Source organism: Cherax quadricarinatus, chromosome 35 (assembly GCF_038502225.1).
Source record: "Cherax quadricarinatus isolate ZL_2023a chromosome 35, ASM3850222v1, whole genome shotgun sequence".
In the NCBI taxonomy this organism is placed as follows: domain Eukaryota; kingdom Metazoa; phylum Arthropoda; class Malacostraca; order Decapoda; family Parastacidae; genus Cherax; species Cherax quadricarinatus.
Window position 1 is genome coordinate 34335405 of NC_091326.1, and position 21337 is coordinate 34356741.

The following is a 21337-nucleotide window of genomic DNA, read 5'->3' on the forward strand; positions in this document are numbered from 1 at the left end:
GCACAGATCCAATTCCCTAGATCAAGAGCCCCTTACCAGCATCAAGGAACCTCCTTTGAGGGATCACCTGCCTTGAAAGGTGCTGTTAGTGTGCAGCAATATTCCAGCCTAGATAGAGCAAGCGGCCTGAAGTGTCATCATAGGCTTTGTATCCCTATTTTTGAAGGTTCTCATTATCCATCCTGTCATTTTTCTAGCAGATGCAATTGATACAATGTTGTGGTCTTTGAAAGTGAGATCCTCTGACATTATCACCCTCAGGTCTTCTACATTAGTTTCTTGTTCTATTGTGATTAGAATTTGTTTTATACTCCGATATAGTTTTAATTTCCTCACTTTTTTCATATCAGAGCTATTTAAACTTCTCATCATTGAACTTCATATTGTTTTCTGTGGCCCATTTAAAGATTTGGATGATGTCTGCCTGGAGTCTTGCAGTGTCTTTAATGGAGGACACTGTCATGCAAATTTGGGTGTCATCTGCAAAGGAAGACACGGTGCTGTGGCTGACATCCTTGTCTATGTTAGATATGAGGATGAGAAACAAGATGGGAGCGAGTACTGTGCCTTGTGGAACAGAGCTTTTCACTGTAGCTGCCTCGGACTTTACTCTGTTGACTACTACTCTTTGCATTCTATTTGTTAGGAAATTATAGATCCATATACCAACTTTTCCTCTTATTCCTTTATCACACTTTTTGTGTGCTATTACATCATGGTCACATTTTTCAAAGGCTTTTGCAAATTATTATTATTACTATTATTATTATAATAAAGAAGAAAGGCTTTTGCAAAGTCTGTGTATACTACATCTCTGTTTTGTCTGTCTTCTAGAGCATCCAGGACCTTGTCATAGTGGTCCAGTAGTTGATACAGACAGGAGCGACCTGCTCTAAACCCGTGTTGCCCTGGGTATCTAGACTTGTGGCGATCTTGCTTCTTAGAACCCTTTCAAAGATTTTTATGATATGGGATTTTAGAGCTATTGGCCTGTAGTTCTTTGCTTTACTGCCCCCTTTGTAGAATGGGGCTATGTCTGTTCTTTTTAGCAGCTGTGGGATGACCCGTGTCAATACTCCCTCTCCATAGGACGTTAAAAGCACATGATAAGGGTTTCTTGCAGTTGTTGAAGAACACAGAGATCAACAATTAATTATAATTATAATCATGGGGGAGCGCTAACCCCATTCTCTTTGCTGATGACACGACTTATGTCATCTCTCACCCTAATCTTGCCACCCTCAACACCATTGTTAACGAGGAGCTGATCAAAATATCGACTTGGATGACAGCCAATAAACTTACGCTTAACACTGACAAAACCTACTATATTATGTTTGGTAGCAGAGCAGGACTTGTGCAAATTAACATTAAGATCGACAACACTCTAATTGCCAGACATAATGAGGGCAAATTCCTAGGCCTATACCTTGACAACAACCTGAATTTCAGCACCCATATCCAACACATAACCAAAAAAGTATCCAAAATGGTGGGGATCCTCTCCAAGATACGATACTACGTGCCGCAAAATGCTCTTCTCACACTATACCACTCACTTATTTATCCATACCTCACCTATGCTATTTGTGCTTGGGGATCAACTGCAGCGACACACCTAAAGCCAATAATAACCCAACAAAAAGCTGCAGTAAGAATAATCACAAAATCCCATCCCTGGCAACCCCCCCCCCCACTCTTCACAGATATAAACTTACTCCCTGTTCAGTACATCCACACTTACTACTGTGCAATCTACATCTACAGGACCTTAAATTCCAATATTAACCTTGACCTAAAATGCTTTCTTGATAGTTGTGACAGAACCCACAGGCATAACACCAGACACAAACATCTCTATGACATTCCCCGTGTCCGACAACCTTTACAAAAATTCAATGTTATGTCAAAGGCCCTAAAATCTGGAACACTCTACCTGAAAACTCTAGAACTGCAGACACATTCAACACCTTCAAAACTACCATTAGAAAACATCTTATCTCCCTGATACACCCCGTCAACTAATTACACGAATACCACCTGGTGGTTCACACACTCACTCACCCATTTGACCATAAACAGAAATATCAATCTCAATCTTAAAATAATGAATCCTAACTAGTCATAAGTTGGCCTGTGATACTCCAATACTGAAACTATGTATTGTGCCAAAACAAAAGCATTCACATTGCTAAACTCACAAACTAGTATTTAGTCACTTAGCCATAATACCAACTTACCTCATAATTTGTAATATTTTAAATTTAAGAATTAATCTAAGTCTGCCCGAAATGCCTAGCCATGCTAGGTGTTCTAGTGGCCCCCTTTGTAATTATTTTACTACATGTAAGCCACACAATAACCAAATTCTGTAAACTCAGCATTGTAATCCTTATAGAGAATAAACTTTGAATTTGAATAGGATTATACAGCGCATGGGGGGGATGAAAGGTATTCAGGCTCAATTCGGGGAACTGGAGCACAGATCCAATTCCCTAGATCAAGAGCCCCTCACCAGCATGAAGGAACCTCCTTTGAGGAGAAGAATTCCACAAGACTGAGCCTGGGGCAGAGTGCATGGGCATTGCATTTATCACCTTTTTGAAGTTATCTGGTGTCAGCATATCAGATAGGTTTGAATCTACCAAATTCTTTTTATGTCGCTCATAAAAAATTCACTGGTTAGTGGCTCGCTAAAATCAGAGTCATATTGGGACTTATGTAGCTCACTCATTTCCTTGCTGTCATCTGTGTAGGACCAGTCTCATCTAAGTAGGGGCCGAATACTGAATGTTGTTTTAGACTTATTTAGCATAAGAAAAGAAATATTTTGGGTTTCTTTCAATTTCATTTTTGGCTTTTAGTTCTTCCCGCAATTCTTGACTCCAGCAAGATTCCTTTAGCTTGTTTTAATGTTTGCTATTTCTCTGACTGGTGTCTCCCTTCGTATTACAGATATATTTGCCGCTTTTAGCCAATCTGTTATTCTTCACCTTCACCTGCATAGGAAGCGCCTCTCTTTCTATTTTATCTCTCTTTCTTTTCCTCAAAGGAATATGCCTTGAGCATACCTCGAGTGCCACAGAGTTAATTTTTTCTAGACATAGGTTTGGTCCATGTTGCTTGTGATATCTTCACAGTTTATATCATTTAGGACCTGGTTGACTTGGTCCCACTGTTTATATTTGCTATTGAAGATAAATTTGGTGAAGGTTCCTTCATGACTGATCACATTTTGTTGGTCTGGGGCTCTGCACATATATGTCTGAACCTCTATTATGTTGTGATCTGAGTATATTGGTCTTGATAATATTTCCTATCAGATCATCATTGTTAGTGAAGATGAGGTCCAGTGTATTCTCCAGTCTTGTAGGCTTTATTACATATTTGTGGTTTGATGTGAATTTGGCACAGATATTTAAAAGCTCATGTGTATGCGAGTTTTCATCTGAGCTGCCTCCTGAGGTTATCTCTACTACAGCATTATTTGCTACATTTCTCCATTTTAAGTGCCTTAGGTTGAAATCCCCCAAGAGCAAGATGTTTGGGGCAGGAGCTGGAAGATTTTTCCCGGACATTGGTCTATTTTCAAAAGCTATTCCTGGAATTGTTGGGAAGTTGCATCCAGAGGCTTGTATACAACCACAATGACTAGGTTTTGGTTCTCGATCTTTACTGCTAAAACATCATCATTTGAGGCATTTAGTAGTTCCAAGCATATCAGTGACTCTGTGATGTACAGGTCAACCCCTTTCCCCTTTTGCCTGTTTACTCTGTCACATCTGTAGAGGTTATAACCCAGGATCCATATTTCATTGTCAATGTGATCAGTTATGTGGGTCTCTGTGAATAGCATGAACATTGCATTTGACTTTGTAAATGGTCCAAGTCGGACCGAAACGTCGTCGTAAGCTCCTCTCTTCTATGTGTGGGTTGTGTGTGTATTGCATTCGACTCTGTAAGCAGTCCATGGCTGAAAGGTATTTGTTGTTTGTTGCTGGCTTTGGACCTTGTATATTTGCAAAGATGAATGTTGTATTGGTGGTATGTGGGGGTCTTTTTTTCCTGGCACTTATATCTGTTGTTTTGAAGTGGAGGCCACTGACTGTAATTCCACTCCAGAAATGATCAGAGTTGGTGTACTATTTTTGTCATTTCCTGCCCGCTTTTTTTTTTTCTTCCTTGCATGGCTGTGGCTACCCAGGTTTTCCTATGGTCTGGATGTTCTGTATCTTCTTGTCCCTTTTAGGTGGTGTGCCTGGCAATATAAGTTATAACGTTGTCTTTCCTGAACTGAAGTGTGACACATTTCAAGGTGGAAAAACTTACACGAAGGAAGGTTGCATTTTCCTGCTGTCATATGGGCACAGCATTTTCTGGGGTGGTCCAAGTCGCACGTCCCATCTGTTTTTTTTCAGATATTCCTTGCCTGCAGATACCTAAGGCATAGAATTGGCATAGGTTTGATTTCTGTTTGCTTTGGATTTTCGTGGCTGCATTCCCTACTGGTGCATGTTTTTCTGTATCCTTAATATCTTCAGCACTTGTACTAACAATGCAATGGTCATCTGGGCATTCAGCTATGGACCTACAATATTTTTCTGAATGGCCATACCGCTAGCAATTTCTACACTGTTGTGGTGTAGGGATTACCTGTTTGACTTGTAAACAGTGTCCCCGCAATATAAACCGATGATGGAAGCTCACGGCAGTCAAAAGTTAAACGAGCTACATTGCAGGGGTAGCGTCTCCGCCTGCGGGCAGGCAGTACATACGTGTCTACTCTAAGTATCGGGAAGTCTTGGAGCTCGAGCTGTTCCAGAATGTCATCACCACATGTCTGGAAATTACATTGAACAATGGTTATGTGGTAGAATGACAGTACCACTGCAAGAACTGAGAGATGTTTTTCAGTTGTCACAGGAATGGCATTTATGGTTGTAAGGAGAGAGAGATTGTGAGCTTGGCTAGCATTCTGTACTGTGATGATGCATGCACTGCTTGAGAGCATGAAATGGAATATTATGACCAACATGGCGTACAAGTGCCTTGCTGGTACTATGATGAGAAAGATATTCTGAAGATGTCAATTGTAGAGTGAAAAAACTTGTCCATTGTGTACTATGATGGGTAGTATGTAAAGAAAGTGACTGTTGTGTTGGTCTTTTCCAAGTAGAATGAGAATCAATCGCAACAGTGTCATCAGAAGAAGGTTGTGGTCGTTTCGATACAGGAGCGGAGGTGGTCCTTTTTGAGGTGGGCAATCGATTCGAAAACCGTCGCACTGTATGGGGAGAAGCCAGAAGCATTGTCCAAGATGTGTGGAGGGCAGAGGTGTCAATGGAGTCAGGCCAAGCCTCTGTATCTGAGGTGTGGGACAAAATGTCACCTGCAGAAGATACAGGGGCAGTAGAAAGGTCTGGTAACAAGGCAGGGTTGTCAGAGGGTGCTGCTACAGGAAGGGGCCCAGAAGGAGGAGGAGGTACATGGACTTGGACGTCCATAGTTAAGTTTCTCTTTTCCTTTGTTTTAAAGAAGGAAAAAAAAAAAAACAGGTGGGGGGGGGGAAGCACGAAGGGACAGCTTTCAGGGGAAAAGGACTGCAAGTCTTCCCTTCTATGCCCAAGAGGACAATCTCAGCGCAGCCGGTAGTGCAGATGTGGCACGGAATCTGTGCCATACCCTCCCCTTCAAGCCAGTAAACCAGCAACCTGGGATAGCAACCTCACATTTACCGAGCCACCTTGGTGGACAAAAGGGAGGGTGGTTAGAAACCCGCCACAAAGCATACCTCTGTCAGCCACTACCTCCTGGAATCCGACAGGCAGCCTCCAGAGATACAGCGGTACCCCGAGTTTCGGTCATAATTCGTTCCAGAAGGCTGTTCGAGTACCGTTACCGAACAAATTTGTTCTCATAAGGAATAATGTAAATTAGATTAGTCCATTTCAGACCCCCAAAAATACACTTACAAAAGCACTTACATAATTGCTAGAGTTGGGAGGTGTATGAAACCCGGGGAACCACTGTACATCTGTCACCTGAGAGACACCTAAAGACTTCTCCCCGGTAAACCGGAGGGATCGGGATCTCTAGATGATCCAGATTCCAGGGCAAACTACACTACCACCAAGGACACACAATGGAAGATGATGGACCCTGGAGTCCCTTCTCAGGTGTAGGAACTACAAAGCCTAAGGAAACAACCTCAAAGGCAGCAACAGGAAAGGGAAAGTGGAAGGATGGGGAGAGGAGGAGGAAAGGGAAAGGGGTGTTGGGGAGGATGGGTAGGGAAGGGGGATTGGGGGTTAATTAGGTTTGGTCTGAGGAAGAAGACCAAGAGGTCTAATTCCTCAGACCGATAGCCTCTTCACTGTGCCAAGGAGCTTCCCTTGAAGAGGTTGACAGGTGAAGATAGCAATCACTCTACCAACAGGAGAAATCTGTTCTTAAGAGAGAATTTGGAGAGCCACCAGTGAGGACAACCATTATCCTTGGATGCTGTTAAGATTCTTTTAATGCGAGTAGTGCAGTTATAATGTGCTACATTCATGATAAGAGAAATTTCAGTTTGCTTAACCATGCCAATGTTGCTTCATATACTTTACACTCCAAAATTATAGCTTAATTTTCTCCAGCTATTTTTAAATGATTTAAAAGCAATGTATGGGCAACACATAATTATAATGTTGAGAAAGAGCAACGAAGGCAGATCAATGTTTATTTCCTCTTACTTTTCATGGGTTTGTGCATTACCCACAAGTACCTAAAACAATAAAATTAATGTAAAAGCAGCAGCATTTATATCTTACCCCATGTGAAACATGATAAAATGTGTAATACATTTTTCAAAAAATGTAGAGCAGTCATGTAGTGGTGTGTTATGGCAAGAGTGGAAGTGTTGGTAAAATGCCCTCCATAAGTGTGTTGCTGCAGGGAGTGTACAACAACTGCTTGTGTAACACCACTAACTGCACTATCACTCTATATTACTTGTTGCAACTTATTTCTTTACCTCAGTCTATGTCACTTATTGCAAGTTATTTCTTTTTTCAATATCTAAAATATTACATGATACACGTTGTCTAAATATAATTATTTCATATGACATTTCTGAATTGATACAGCAGAGGTATTTGTAATAAAAAATTTACTCATTTTTATAAAAGTGTAAAATTAAAAATGACCCATATCACACTACACAACAATGACTTTTAACAATATGACTATGTAATGAATATGTACTAACATTACTGCAAGATTATGGCCAAATTCCTTTAAAACCTTATTCTTCTATTCTCCATAAAATTTGACAACATACCCAAAGTATTCTTCCTTACTGTGTATCAAGTCTTCCATTTTATGATATATATTTATACTATATGTACATCACATTTTTTATTAAAGTGTTCATTTCCTATCAATCCTTTTAAAAGTTTTTTTTTTTTCAAGGAAATTGGCAGGTAATCTGCATACACCATGGACATTTCGTAAAGGATTTTCACAGAGAACAGAAATATGTCCACTTTGATGATACTTATCACAGTTTGTTTCTTCATTGTACAATATTCAGCATATCCTTACATTGTAAACACAACAAATCCTCAGTCGGAGGGATCAAAAGCCGCTCTCATATACTAACATCAAGTAGAGGTAATGGTTCTCCTTTTTATTATTATTAAACACTAAGTCACATCAGTAAAACTTTTGAAGTCCTTGAAATATAATATAAAACATGGTAATAAGATGTGTGAAGAATTAAAAAAAGAATGGTTTCAGGCACAGATAATAATGTGAGGGTTTCCTTACCAAGGGCACTTTTAGAGACCTGGTGTCAGCATTGTAATGGTCTGTGAGTGGGCACATTAACATGGCTGGAGAGCCCAATCACAAAGATACAATATACAGTATATAATGTGCTCAGCTATTGATTTATCATTAATTTATCTTATCCATCAACCTAATACATTATTGCTTAAGTCCTTATTAATACCTACTGTATTTCCACAAAACCCTTTCCCCCTCTGCTGAACATGTACTGCAGAAAAAAGGAGCAACCATCTGCCATTTTATCAACATTACAAATAATGAGTTTTAGTAATATACCGTACTGTACTACATTACAATAATCAGCACATCTCTCACATATATATGATGTACAGATCAGAAATATAAAGCAGAGCTCATTGACCATTTTTTTCTTGACTGGTCATAACGTGAACCAATACACATTCAGATTCATCAACATTAATGAACATCGTTATTTCTAGACTTAAAATAAATCTTTGCACCTTTTCGGAAGGCCATGATTGCTTAAAATATAAATATCATTTATCACCATTAAACTGCTTTAACATGCTTACTGTATTAAAAAATACAAATCTTCTTTAATTTCAATAATACTAATTGTTACCTATAACAGCACTGTAATTTCTACAACAGCGCTAAAAGTACTTAATGTATTATTATACATGAGAGGAACAATTTTACAATGAAATTTATGGAAAAAAACATGGACATGCAGCGATCGACATCGTGCAGGTTGGGGTTGTGAGACTTAATGCATGGAGGAACTACACTGAATAATTTCTATGTGCATTATAAATGATGTGTCTTGATGAATCCTTAAAACTAAATAAGAGTTGATGCATAAGAAAGTATACGAAGGAGAGCTCAGTAACAATAAAGCTCATTCACATGTGATGAAATATACTTGTTAGCATTTCAATACTGTAGTCATAATATATTTGCAAGTCAACCTGCTGTTCATGCCTGTGAATCTACTCATTTCTCTTTCAAAGCTCTAAACACCATGTGTAATAATTCAGTGATATACTGTACAAGCTCATAGTCATATATTTTTAAATTTCCAGGATTTCTGTAAAATCAATAGTTTTCCGCCATTCATCATTTCCAAAAGCTCTTATCTTAAAACACGTCCTTGAGTGTGAGAAAGTTCTGTTGTAATAGTGTGCTGCACGAGGTTGAGGTTCAGTTCTCTGTGCTGCACGAGGGTCAGATTCAGTTCTCTGTGCTGAACGAGGCTTGCTTATCTACTGTCAATGCGCTGCACTATATGATAAAATGACAAATAATGCCCAATACTTTGTATTTTATGCAAGTTTGTGGTTTATATCATTCAATTATGACTGACTGAAAGCTTAAGTAACTTATTTGCAAAATACTGAATAGCTATGTTATCAACAATGTTACTTTAGTCTTCACTAAGTTTCTCAATTTCATCAATGTTGTTGTAGTCCAGTTTGATAATTTTGATATCTGTAATTAAAATATTAAACAAACTTAAGAGATTTTATCACATTAGAAACAATTATAATAAATAGTTTTACTGATGCATCTGTGACAACAGAATTCCATGAAAATAAGGGCAAACGATTTATAGTTATAAAACATGGGTTAAAATCATGAAATCTCAGCTACTTACTGAAGTGATCCTCAATTTCTCTCAGTAACCGGAGGTCATCTTGGCCATCTACAATATTAATGGCATTGCCAGTCTTACCAAAGCGACCAGTACGACCAATTCTATGTAAGTACGTCTCACAGTCTGCCCTAAAACTCCCATGTAATACTGGGAGATCATAGTTGACCACTAAGTTGACCTAAAAATATAAAAAACTTCATTTAACCAAATATTTTATCCACACTGATCTACTGCCAACTTTGCCAACTGTAAATAACTCAGGGAGGAGGACGTTAGAGCGAGATAAGCAACTACTGGCGGAAAGGTGGGCTAGTGTAAGTATGGGTCGTGGGGGGGTTGAAGAGGGATGGGATAGTTTTAAAAATGCAGTATTAGAATGTGGGGGAAAAGTTTGTGGCTATAGGAGGGTGGGGGCAGGAGGAAAGAGGAGTGATTGGTGGAATGAAGAAGTAAAGGGTGTGATAAAAGAGAAAAAAGTAGCGTATGAGAGGTGTTTACAAAACAGAAGTGATATAAGACGGGCAGAGTATATGGAGAATAAAAGAAAGGTGAACACAGTGGTGAGAGAGTGCAAAAGGAGAGCAAATGATAGAGTAAGAGAAGCACTGTCAAGAAATTTTGGAGAGTGAGATAAACAGGTTAAGAAAGCCTAGGGAACAAATGGAGCTGTCAGTTAAAAACACAGTAGAAGAGCTAGTAGATGGGGAGATGGAGGTATTGGGTAGATGGCAGGAATATTTTGAGGAACTTTAAATGTCGATGAAGAAAGGGAGGCAGTAATTTCATGCACTGGCCAGGGAGGTATAACCTCTTTTAGGAGTGAAGAAAAGCAGGATGTGAGTGTGGGGGAGGTGTGCGAGGCATTATGTAGAATGAACGGGTAAAGCAGCTGGAACTGACTGGATAATGACAGACATGTTAAAAGCAGGGGGATATATTGTTATAGTGGATGGTCTTGTTGTTTAATAAATGTATGAAAGAGGGGAAGGTACCTAGGGATTGGAAGAGAGCATGTATAGTTCCTTTATATATAAGGAAGGAGGACAAAAGATTGTAAAATTATAGAGGATTAAATTTACTGAGTATACCAGGTAGTGTATGGTAGGATTATTATTGAAAGAATTAGAGGTAAGACAGAGAGCAGGACTACAGATGAGCAAGGAGGCTTTAGAGTGGTTAGGGGATGTGTAGATCAAGTGCTGACATTGAAGCATATATGTGAACAGTATTTAGAGAAAAGTAGGGAAGTTTTCATTGCATTTATGGATATAGAAAAGGCATATGATAGAGTGGACAGGAGAGCAATGTGGCAGATGTTGCAAGTATATGGAATAGGTAGTAAGTTACTAAATGCTGTAAAGAGTTTTTATGAGGATAGTGAGGCTCAGGTTAGGGTGTGTAGAAGAGAGGGAGACTACTTCCCAGTAAAAGTAGGTCTTAGACAGGGATGTGTAATGTCATCATGGTTGTTTAATATATTTATAGATGGGGTTGTAAAAGAAGTAAATGTTAGGATGTTGGGGAGAAAGGTGGGATTAAATTATGGGGAATCAAATATAAAATGTGAGTTGACATAGTTACATTTTGCTGATGATACTGTGCTTATGGGAGATTCTAAAGAAAAGTTTCAAAGGTTAGTGGACAAGTCTGGGAGGGTGTGTAAACGTAGAAAGTTGAAAGTGAGCACAGATAAGAGTAAGGTGATGAGGGTATCAAACAATTTAGATAAAGAAAAATTGAATATCACATTGGAAAGAGGGAGTATGGAAGAAGTGAATGTTTTCAGATATTTGGGAGCTGACTTGTCAGCAGATGGATTTATGAAGGATGAGGTTAATCATAGAATTGATGAAGGAAAAAAGGTGAGTGGTGCTTTGAGGTATATGTGGAGGCAAAAAATGTTATCTATGGAGGCAAAGACGGGAATGAATCAAAGTATAGTAGTACCAACACTCTTATATGGATGCGAAGCTTGGGTTGTAAATGCTGCAGCAAGGAGGCGGTTGGAGGCAGTGGAGATGTCCCGTCTAAGAGTGTATGGTGTAAATATTATGCAGAAAATTCGGAGTGTGGAAATTAGGAGAAGGTGTGGAGTTAATAAAAGTATTAGTCAGAGGGCTGAAGAGGGTTTGTTGAGGTGGTTTGGTCATTTAGAGAGAATGGATCAAAGTAGAATGACATGGAGAGCATATAAATCTGTAGGGGAAAGAAGGCGGGGTAGGGGTTGTCCTCGAAAAGGCTGGAGGGAGGGGGGTAAAGGAGGTGTTGTGGGCAAGGGGTTTGGACTTCCAGCAAGCGTGCTTGAGCGCATTAGATAGGAGTGAATGGAGACAAATGGTATTGGGACCTGACGATCTGTTGGAGTGTGAGCAGGGTAATATTTAGTGAAGGGATTCAGGGAAACTGGTTATTTTATATAACCAGACTTGAGTCCTGGAAATGGGAAGGACAATGCCTGCACTCTAAAGGAGGGGTTTGGGATATTGGCAGTTTGGAGAGATATATTGTGTATTTTTATACGTATATACTTCTAAGCTGTTGTATTCTGGGCACCTCTGCAAAAACAGTGATTATGTGTGAGTGAGGTGAAAGTGTTGAATGATGATGAAAGTATTTTCTTTTTGGGGATTTTCTTTCTCTTTGGGTCACCCTGCCTCAGTAGGAGACGGCCGACTTGTTGGAGAGAGAGAAAAAAAAAAAAGTCTAACTATAGAATTGATGAAGTTAAAAAGGTGAGTGGTGCGTTGAGGTATCTGTTGAGACACAAAACGTTATTAACCCGTAAACGGTCCAAACGTATATATACGTTTTTTCAACATTTGAAAGTATGTAAAAAAGTAGATCTTCTTTTTGTTTTTTTACATTTGAAAATGTGCAAAAAACTTTGATCTACTTTTTTTTTTTGTTACATTTGAAAATGTGTAAAAAAACGTAGATCTACTTTTGTAGCACTACACATGTGAACGTAGATCTGCTTGGACCGTTTACGGGTTAATGGAGGCAAAGAAGGGAATGTACGAGAGTATAGTGGTACCAACACTCTTATATAGGTGTGAAGCTTGGGATGTAAATGCAGTAGCGAGGAGGTGGCTGGAGGCAGTTGAGATGTCTTGTCTAAGGGCAATGTGTGGTGTCAATATTATGCAGAGAATTTGTAGTGTGGAAATTAGGTGTGGAGTTACTAAAAGTATTAGTCAGAGGGCTGAAGAGGGGTTGTTGAGGTAGTGCGGTCATTTAGAGAGAATGGAACAAAGTAGAATGACTTAGAGAGCATATAAATCTGTACGGAAAGGAAGGCTGGGTAGGGGTTGTCCTCAAAAAGGCTGAAGGGAGGGGGTAAAGGAGGTTTTGTGGATGAGGGGCTTGGACTTCCAGCAAGCATTCGTGAGCATGTTAGACAGGAGTAAATGGACACGAATGGTTTTTGGAACCTGATGAGCTGTTGGAGTGTGAGCAAGGAAATATTTTGTGAAGGGATTCAGGAAAACCAGTTAGCCAGATTTGAGTCCTAGAAATGGGATGTACAATGCCTGCACTTTAAAGGAGGGGTGTGGGATATTGGCAGTTTGGAGTGACTATCTAAACTGTCATATCTGGGAGCCTCTGCAAATATAGTGATTATGTATGAGTGATGGTGAAAGTATTGAATGATAATGAAAATGTTTCCTTTCTATTTGGGTTTTTCTTTCTTTTTGGGTCACCCTGCCTCGGTGAGAAACGGCCGTCGTGTTAAGAAAAAAAGAGAGGTAGGCAACAGAAACAAAGAAGATAAATAACAGGTAAAAAAAATATATGAAAGAAAAACGAATGTCACATGGAAAAAATAAATGGTAGGTTTAATAAAACTAAAATGGAAAGTGATAAAAAAAGTGAATTAAGAGAGAACAAGCCTGGAAAGAGAAAGACAGAGCCTAATATGTGCAAGACAAAAATTAATGCTATTCATCTCATCCACCCTATATACGATATGTAATGCAATAATTGCAAACAAGCAACACAAGATGAAAAACAATCACAGGGGCCTAGAGCTATCATTCACCTCTCCCTGTGGGTGTTTAGCATGAAATGTAATGCATCACAGGAATACTATTCATATCATACATCACATTTACAATATCCTGGGTAGTAAGCTGGTAGACATCAACTGCCTAGGAAGGTACTATCATCCTACCAAGTGAGTTTAAAACAGATGCCTGTAATTGTTTTACATGGTAGGATTGCTGGTGTCTTTTTTTTTTGTCTCATAAACATGCGAGATTTCAGGTACGTCTTGCTACTTCTACTTACATTAGGTCATACTACACATGTATGTACAAACATATATATATACAATCTTTCCATCCGGATACCAAATCCTCAGGAAAGACAGAGGGAGGAGAGGGGGAGGAGGAGTTGCACTGGTCATTAAAAACCAGTGGGATTTTGAGAAAATGGAAGGAATGGATGGCATGGGCGAAAGGGACTACTTAGTAGGAACAATCCAGTCTGAGGGACATAAGGTGATAATTGCAGTAATGTACAACCCACCACAGAACTGCAGGAGGCCAAGAGAAGAATACGATGAGAGCAACAGAGCAATGATCGACACACTAGCCGAGTTGGCCAGGAGAGCACACATGGGGGGAGCAAAGTTACTAATTATGGGTGATTTCAATCACAAGGAGATTGACTGGGAAAACCTGGAGCCCCATGGGGGTCCCAAAACATGGAGAGCCAAGATGATGGATGTGGTACTGGAAAACCTCATGCATCAACATGTTAGAGACACTACCAGAGAGAGAGGAGAGGATGAACCAGCAAGGCTGGACATTGTATTCACCATGAGTAGTTCGGACATCGAGGGTATCATCTATGAAAGGCCCCTGGGAGCTAGTGATCATGTGGTTCTGTGCTTCGACTACATAGTTGAGCTCCAAGTTGAGAGAGTAGCAGGAATAGGCTGGGAAAAACCAAACTACAAAAGGGGGAACTACTCAGGCATGAGGAACTTCCTTCAAGACATTCAGTGGGAGAGAGAATTGACAGGAAAACCAGTACAAGAAATGATGGACTATGTAGCAACAAAATGCAAGGAGGCAGAGGAGAGGTTTGTTCCCAAGGGAAACAGAAATAATGGGAAGAACAGAACGAGTCCTTGGTTCACCCAAAGGTGTAGGGAGGCAAAAACTAGGTGTACTAGAGAATGGAAAAGGTACAGAAGACAGAGAACTCAGGAAAATAAAGAAATCAGCCGAAGAGCCAGAAACGAATATGCACAGATAAGAAGGGAGGCTCAGAGACAATATGAAAATGACATAGCATCAAAAGTAAAGACTGACCCGAAGCTGTTGTACAGCCACATCAGGAGGAAAACAACAGTCAAGGACCAGGTAATCAGACTGAGGAAGGGTGATGGGGAATTCACAAGAAACGACCGGGAGGTATGTCAGGAGCTCAACACAAGATTTAAAGAGGTATTTACAGTGGAAAGCAGTAGGACTCCAGGAAATCAGAACAGGGGGGCACACCAGCAAGTGCTGGATGAGGTACATATAACCAAGGAGGAGGTGAAGAAGCTGCTATGCGAACTTGACACCTCAAAGGCGGTGGGACCAGACAACATCTCTCCATGGGTCCTTAAAGAGGGAGCAGAGATATTATGTGAGCCATTAACAAAGATCTTCAACACATCATTTGAAACTGGGCAACTCCCTGAGGTATGGAAAATGGCAAATGTAGTCCCAATTTTTAAAAAGGGAGACAGACATGAGGCACTAAACTACAGACCTGTATCACTAACGCGTATAGTATGCAAGGTCATGGAGAAGATCATCAGGAGGAGAGTGGTGGGGCACCTGGAAAGAAACAAGTGTATAATTGACAACCAGCACGGTTTCAGGGAAGGAAAATCCTGTCACAAACCTACTAGAGTTTTATGACAAGGTGACAGAAGTAAGACAAGAGAGAGGGGTGGATCGACTGCATATTTTTGGACTGCAAGAAGGCCTTCGACACAGTTCCTCACAAGAGGCTACTGCAAAAGCTAGAGGATCAGGCACACATTAGAGGAAAGGCACTGCAATGGATCAGAGAATACCTGACAGGGAGGCAACAACGAGTCATGGTACGCGACGAGGTGTCAGAGTGGGCGCCTGTGACAAGCGGGGTTCTACAGGGGTCAGTCCTAGGACCTGTGCTGTTCTTGGTATATGTGAACGACATAACGGAAGGGATAGACTCAGAAGTGTCCTTGTTTGCAGATGATGCGAAGTTAATGAGAAGAATCAAATCGGATGAGGATCAGGCAGGACTACAAAGAGACCTGGACAGGCTACAAGCCTGGTCCAGCAACTGGCTCCTTGAATTTAACCCTGCCAAATGCAAAGTCATGAAGATTGGGGAAGGGCAAAGAAGACCGCAGACACAATATAGCTTAGATGGCCAAAGACTGCAAACCTCACTCAAGGAAAAAGATCTGGGGGTGAGCATAACACCGAGCATATCTCCTGAGGCGCACATCAATCAGATAACTGCTGCAGCATACGGGCGCCTGGCAAACCTACAGATAGCGTTCCGATACCTCAGTAAGGATTCGTTTAAGACTCTGTATACCATTTACGTCAGGCCCATACTGGAGTATGCAGCACCAGTTTGGAATCCACACCTAGTCAAGCACGTCAAGAAATTAGAGAAAGTGCAAAGGTTTGCAACAAGACTAGTCCCAGAGCTACGGGGATTGTCCTACGAAGAAAGGTTGAGGGAAATCGGCCTGACGACACTGGAGGACAGGAGGGTCAGGGGAGACATGATAACGACATATAAAATACTGCACGGAATAGACAAGGTGGACAAAGACGGGATGTTCCAGAGAAGGGACACAGACACAAGAGGTCACAATTGGAAGTTGAAGACTCAGATGAATCAAAGGGATGTTAGGAAGTATTTCTTCAGTCATAGAGTAGTCAGGCCGTGGAATAGCCTAGAAAGTGACGTAGTGGAGGCGGGAACCATACATAGTTTTAAGGTGAGGTATGATAGAGCTCATGGGGCAGGGAGAGAGAGGACCTAGTAGCAATCAGCGAAGAGGCGGGGCCAGGAGCTGTGACTCGACCCCTGCAACCACAAATAGGTGAGTACACACCCTTCTGGGTTTTCTTCTATTTCTTACTAGTTCTTATTCTTGTTTATTTCCTCTTATCATCATGGGAAAGTGGAACAGAATTCTTCCTCCGTAAGCCATGTGTGTTTTAAGAGGCTTCTAAAATGCCAGGAGCAAGGGGCTAGTAACCCCTTCTCCTGTATACATTACTAAAGTTAAAAAAAGAAACTTTTGTTTTTCTTTTTGGGCCACCCTGCCTTGGTGGGATATGGCCGGTTTGTTGAAAGAAGAAGAGTTACAATATGAAATGTAAGTTAGGTACCCTCAGATACTAAGATAGTGTTTATACTAATCTCTTGACCTATTAATAAATACAAAGTTTGTACTCAACATTTGATATAACAGATGATCAAGACAAATATTACTGGACTTACTGTGTCAACATCAATCCCTCGGGCAAGGACATTGGTGCATATGAGCACCCTTTCAGTGCCCTCGCGGAAGCGGATCAATATTCGCACTCGCTCATCTGGTGTCAGGTCACCTGAAAAAATAAAAAGACCAATCAAGTACAACTCAAAATAAGAATAAAAAACATTGTAACTATGTATAAAGAAGCTTAAGTAGGACTGTCCCATTCTAACATTTAAGATGACTGATACTTTCGCTCCCAACTGTGGATTCCCACCAGTCCCTATTTGTATGAAATGCACTCATCCCATATCAGGGCAGTAACTGAATTTAAATTCTACTTATTAACATTCACAACAATTTAGTTTAATGAACCAAAGTATCTTGCTGATAGAATTGGGATAAGGAATATTTCTGCAAATTGCCATGAATCCTTTTAGACTGATTGAGTCTCATGCTGTTGGGGAGAAGTTAGTCCCTGGAAGAGCCTTTCCTTATGTAGCTCCTGGATTATTCAATAGATTGCCAGTGAGTGTGAATATATATATGTATGTATGTGTGTGTGTGTGTGTGTGTGTGTGTGTGTGTGTGTGTGTGTGTGTGTGTGTGTGTGTGTGTGTGTGTGTGTGTGTGTGTGTGTGTGTGTGTGTGTGTATGTATGTATTCACCTAGTTGTACTCACCTAGTTGAGGTTGCGGGGGTCGAGTCCGAGCTCCTGGCCCCGCCTCTTCACTGATCGCTACTAGGTCACTCTCCCTGAGCCGTGAGCTTTATCATACCTCTGCTTAAAGCTATGTATGGATCCTGCCTCCACTACATCGCTGTGTGTGTGTGTGTGTGTGTGTGTGTGTGTGTGTGTGTGTGGGTGTGTGTGCGTGCTCACCTAATTGAGGTTGCAGGGGTCGAGTCCAAGCTCATGGCCCCGCCTCTTCACTGGTCGCTACTAGGTCACCCTCCCTGAACCTTGAGCTTTATTATACCTCTGCTTAAAGCTATGTATGGATCCTGACTCCACTACATCGCTTCCCAAACTATTCCACTTCCTGACTACTCTGTGGCTGAAGAAATACTTCCTAACATCCCTGTGGCTCGTCTGAGTCTTCAACATCCAATTGTGACCCCTTGTTGCTGTGTCCCATCTCTGGAACACCCTGTCTTTGTCCACCTTGTCAATTCCTCTCAGTATTTTGTATGTCGTTATCATGTCCCCCCTATCTCTCCTGTCCTCCAGTGTCGTCAGACTTATTTCCCTTAACCTCTCCTCGCACGACATACCTCTTAGCTCTGGGACTAGTCCTGTTGCAAACCTTTGTACTTTCTCTAGTTTCTTTACGTGCTTGGCTAGGTGTGGGTTCCAAACTGGTGCCGCATACTCCAATATGGGCCTAACGTACACGGTGTACAGGGTCCTGAACGATTCCTTATTGAGATGTCGGAATGCTGTTCTGAGGTTTGCTAGGCGCCTATATGCTGCAGCAGTTATTTGGTTGATGTGCGCTTCAGGAGTGTGTACTCACCTATTTGTGGTTGCAGGGGTCGAGTCACAGCTCCTGGCCCCGCCTCTTCGCTGATTGCTACTAGGTCCTCTCTCTCCCTGCCCCATGAGCTTTATCATACCTTGCCTTAAAACTATGTATGGTTCCCGCCTCCACTACGTCACTTTCTAGGCTATTCCACAGCCTGACTACTCTATGACTGAAGAAATACTTCCTAACATCCCTTTGATTCATCTGAGTCTTCAACTTCCAATTGTGACCTATTGTGTCGTGTCCCTTCTCTGGAACATCCCGTCTTTGTCCACCTTGTCTATTCTGCGCAGTATTTTATATGTTGTTATCATGTCTCCCCTGACCCTCCTGTCCTCCAGTGTCGTCAGGCCGATTTCCCTCAACCTTTCTTCGTAGGACAATCCCCGTAGCTCTGGGACTAGTCTTGTTACAAACCTTTGCACTTTCTCTAATTTCTTGACATGCTTGACTAGGTGTGGATTCCAAACTGGTGCTGCATACTCCAGTATGGGCCTGACGTAAATGGTATACAGAGTCTTGAACGAATCCTTACTGAGGTATCAGAACGCTATCTGTAGGTTTGCCAGGCGCCCGTATGCTGCAGCAGTTATCTGATTGATGTGCACCTCAGGAGATATGCTCGGTGTTATACTCACCCCCAGATCTTTTTCCTTGAGTGAGGTTTGCAGTCTTTGGCCATCTAAACTATAATGTGTCTGCGGTCTTCTTTGCCCTTCCCCAATCTTCATGACTTTGCATTTGGCAGGGTTAAACTCAAGGAGCCAGTTGCTGTAGCCTGTCCAGGTCTCTTTGTAGTCCTGCCTGATCCTCATCCGATTTGATTTTTCTCATTAACTTCACATCATCTGCAAACAAGGACACTTCCGAGTCTATCCCTTCCATTATGTCGTTCACATATACCAAGAACAGCACAGGTCCTAGGACTGACCCCTGTGGAACCCCGCTTGTCACAGGCGCCCACTCTGACACCTCGTCACGTACCATGACTCGTTGTTGCCTCCCTGTCAGGTATTCTCTGATCCATTGCAGTGCCTTTCCTGTTATGTGTGCCTGATCCTCTAGCTTTTGCAGTAATCTCTTGTGAGGAACTGTGTCGAAGGCCTTCTTGCAGTCCAAAAAAATGCAGTTGATCCACCCCTCTCTCTCGTCTTACTTCTGTCACCTTGTCATAAAACTCTAGTAGGTTTGTGACACAAGATTTTCCTTCCCTGAAACCGTGCTGGTTGTCAATTATACACTTGTTTCTTTCCAGGTGCTCCACCACTCTCCTCCTGATGATCTTCTCCATGACCTTTCATACTATACACGTTAGTGATACAGGTCTGTAGTTTAGTGCCTCATGTCTATCTCCCTTTTTAAAAATTGGGACTACATTTGCCATCTTCCATACCTCAGGGAGTTGCCCAGTTTCAATTGATGTTTTGAAGATCTTTGTTAATGGCACACACAGTACCTCTGCTCCCTCTTTAAGGACCCACAGAGAGATGTTTTCTGGTCCCACCGCCTTTGAGGTGTCAAGTTCGCATAGCAGCTTCTTCACCTCCTCCTTGGTTATATGTACCTCATCCAGCACTTGCTGGTGTACCCCCCTGTTCTGATTTCCTGGAGTCCTACTAGTTTCCACTGTAAATACTTCTTTAAGTCTCGTGTTGAGCTCCTGACATACCTCTTGGTCGTTTCTTGTGAACTCCCCATCACCCTTCCTCAGTCTGATTACCTGGTCCTTGACTGTTATTTTCCTCCTGATGTGGCTGTACAACAGCTTCGGGTCAGACTTGACTTTCGATGCTATGTCATTTTCATATTGTCGCTGAGCCTCCCTTCTGATCTGTGCATATTCGTTTCTGGCTCTTCGGCTAATCTCTTTATTTTCCTGAGTTCTCTGTCTTCTGTATCTTTTCCATTCTCTAGTACACCTAGTTTTTGCCTCCCTACACCTTTGGGTGAACCAAGGACTCGTTCTGTTCTTCCCATTATTTCTGTTTCCCTTGGGAACAAACCTCTCCTCTGCCTCCTTGCATTTTGTTGCCACATAGTCCATTTCTTGTACTGGTTTTCCTGTCAGTTCTCTCTCCCACTGAATGTCTTGCAGGAAGTTCCTCATGCCTGAGTAGTTACCCCTTTTGTAGTTTGGTTTTTCCCAACCTATTCCTGCTACTCTCTCCACTTGGAGCTCAACTATGTAGCCGAAGCACAGAACCACGTGATCACTAGCTCCCAGGGGCCTTTCATAGATGATACCCTCGATGTCCGAACTACTCAAGGTGAATACAAGGTCCAGTCTTGCTGGTTCATCCTCTCCTCTCTCTCTGGTAGTGTCTCTAACATGTTGATGCATGAGGTTTTCCAGTACCACATCCATCATCTTGGCTCTCCATGTTTTGGGACCCCCATGGGGCTCCAGGTTTTCCCAGTCAATCTCCTTGTGATTGAAATCACCCATAACTAGTAACTTTGCTCCCCCCATGTGTGCTCTCCTGGCCACCTCGACTAGTGTGTCGACCATTGCTCTGTTGCTCTCATCGTATTCTTCTCTTGGCCTCCTGCAGTTCTGTGGTGGGTTGTACATTACTGCAATTATCACCTTATGTCCCTCAGACTAGATTGTTCCAACTAAGTAGTCGCTTTTGCCCGTGCCATCCATTCCTTCCATTTTCTCAAAACCCCACTGGTTTTTAATGAGCAGTGCAACTCCTCCTCCCCCTCTCCTCCCTCTGTCTTTCCTGAGGATTTGATATCAGGATGAAAAGATTGAATCTGTTATTATTCTGGCGAGTTTTGTTTCTGTGAGTGCTATTATGTCTGGGGATGTCTCCTTGATTCTTTTGTGCCACTCCTAATACTTATTTGTTATTCCATCTGCATTTGTGTGTG

General features: G+C 41.6%; 1 protein-coding gene across 1 annotated transcript in view; it reads right to left on the bottom strand.

The window, feature by feature from the left end:
- Window positions 1-7666: 7666 nt before the first annotated feature.
- The window catches only part of Dbp80 (putative ATP-dependent RNA helicase Dbp80), a 66214-nt gene continuing 52543 nt past the window's right edge, over window positions 7667-21337 (bottom strand). The window contains exons 8-10 of the mRNA XM_070091505.1: window positions 16958-17067; window positions 9446-9623; window positions 7667-9279 (exon numbers count right to left, since the gene is read on the bottom strand). Of these exons, the coding sequence (XP_069947606.1) occupies window positions 9215-9279; window positions 9446-9623; window positions 16958-17067 (353 nt within the window). The 3' untranslated portion in view covers window positions 7667-9214. The remainder of the gene's footprint in view (window positions 9280-9445; window positions 9624-16957; window positions 17068-21337) is intronic.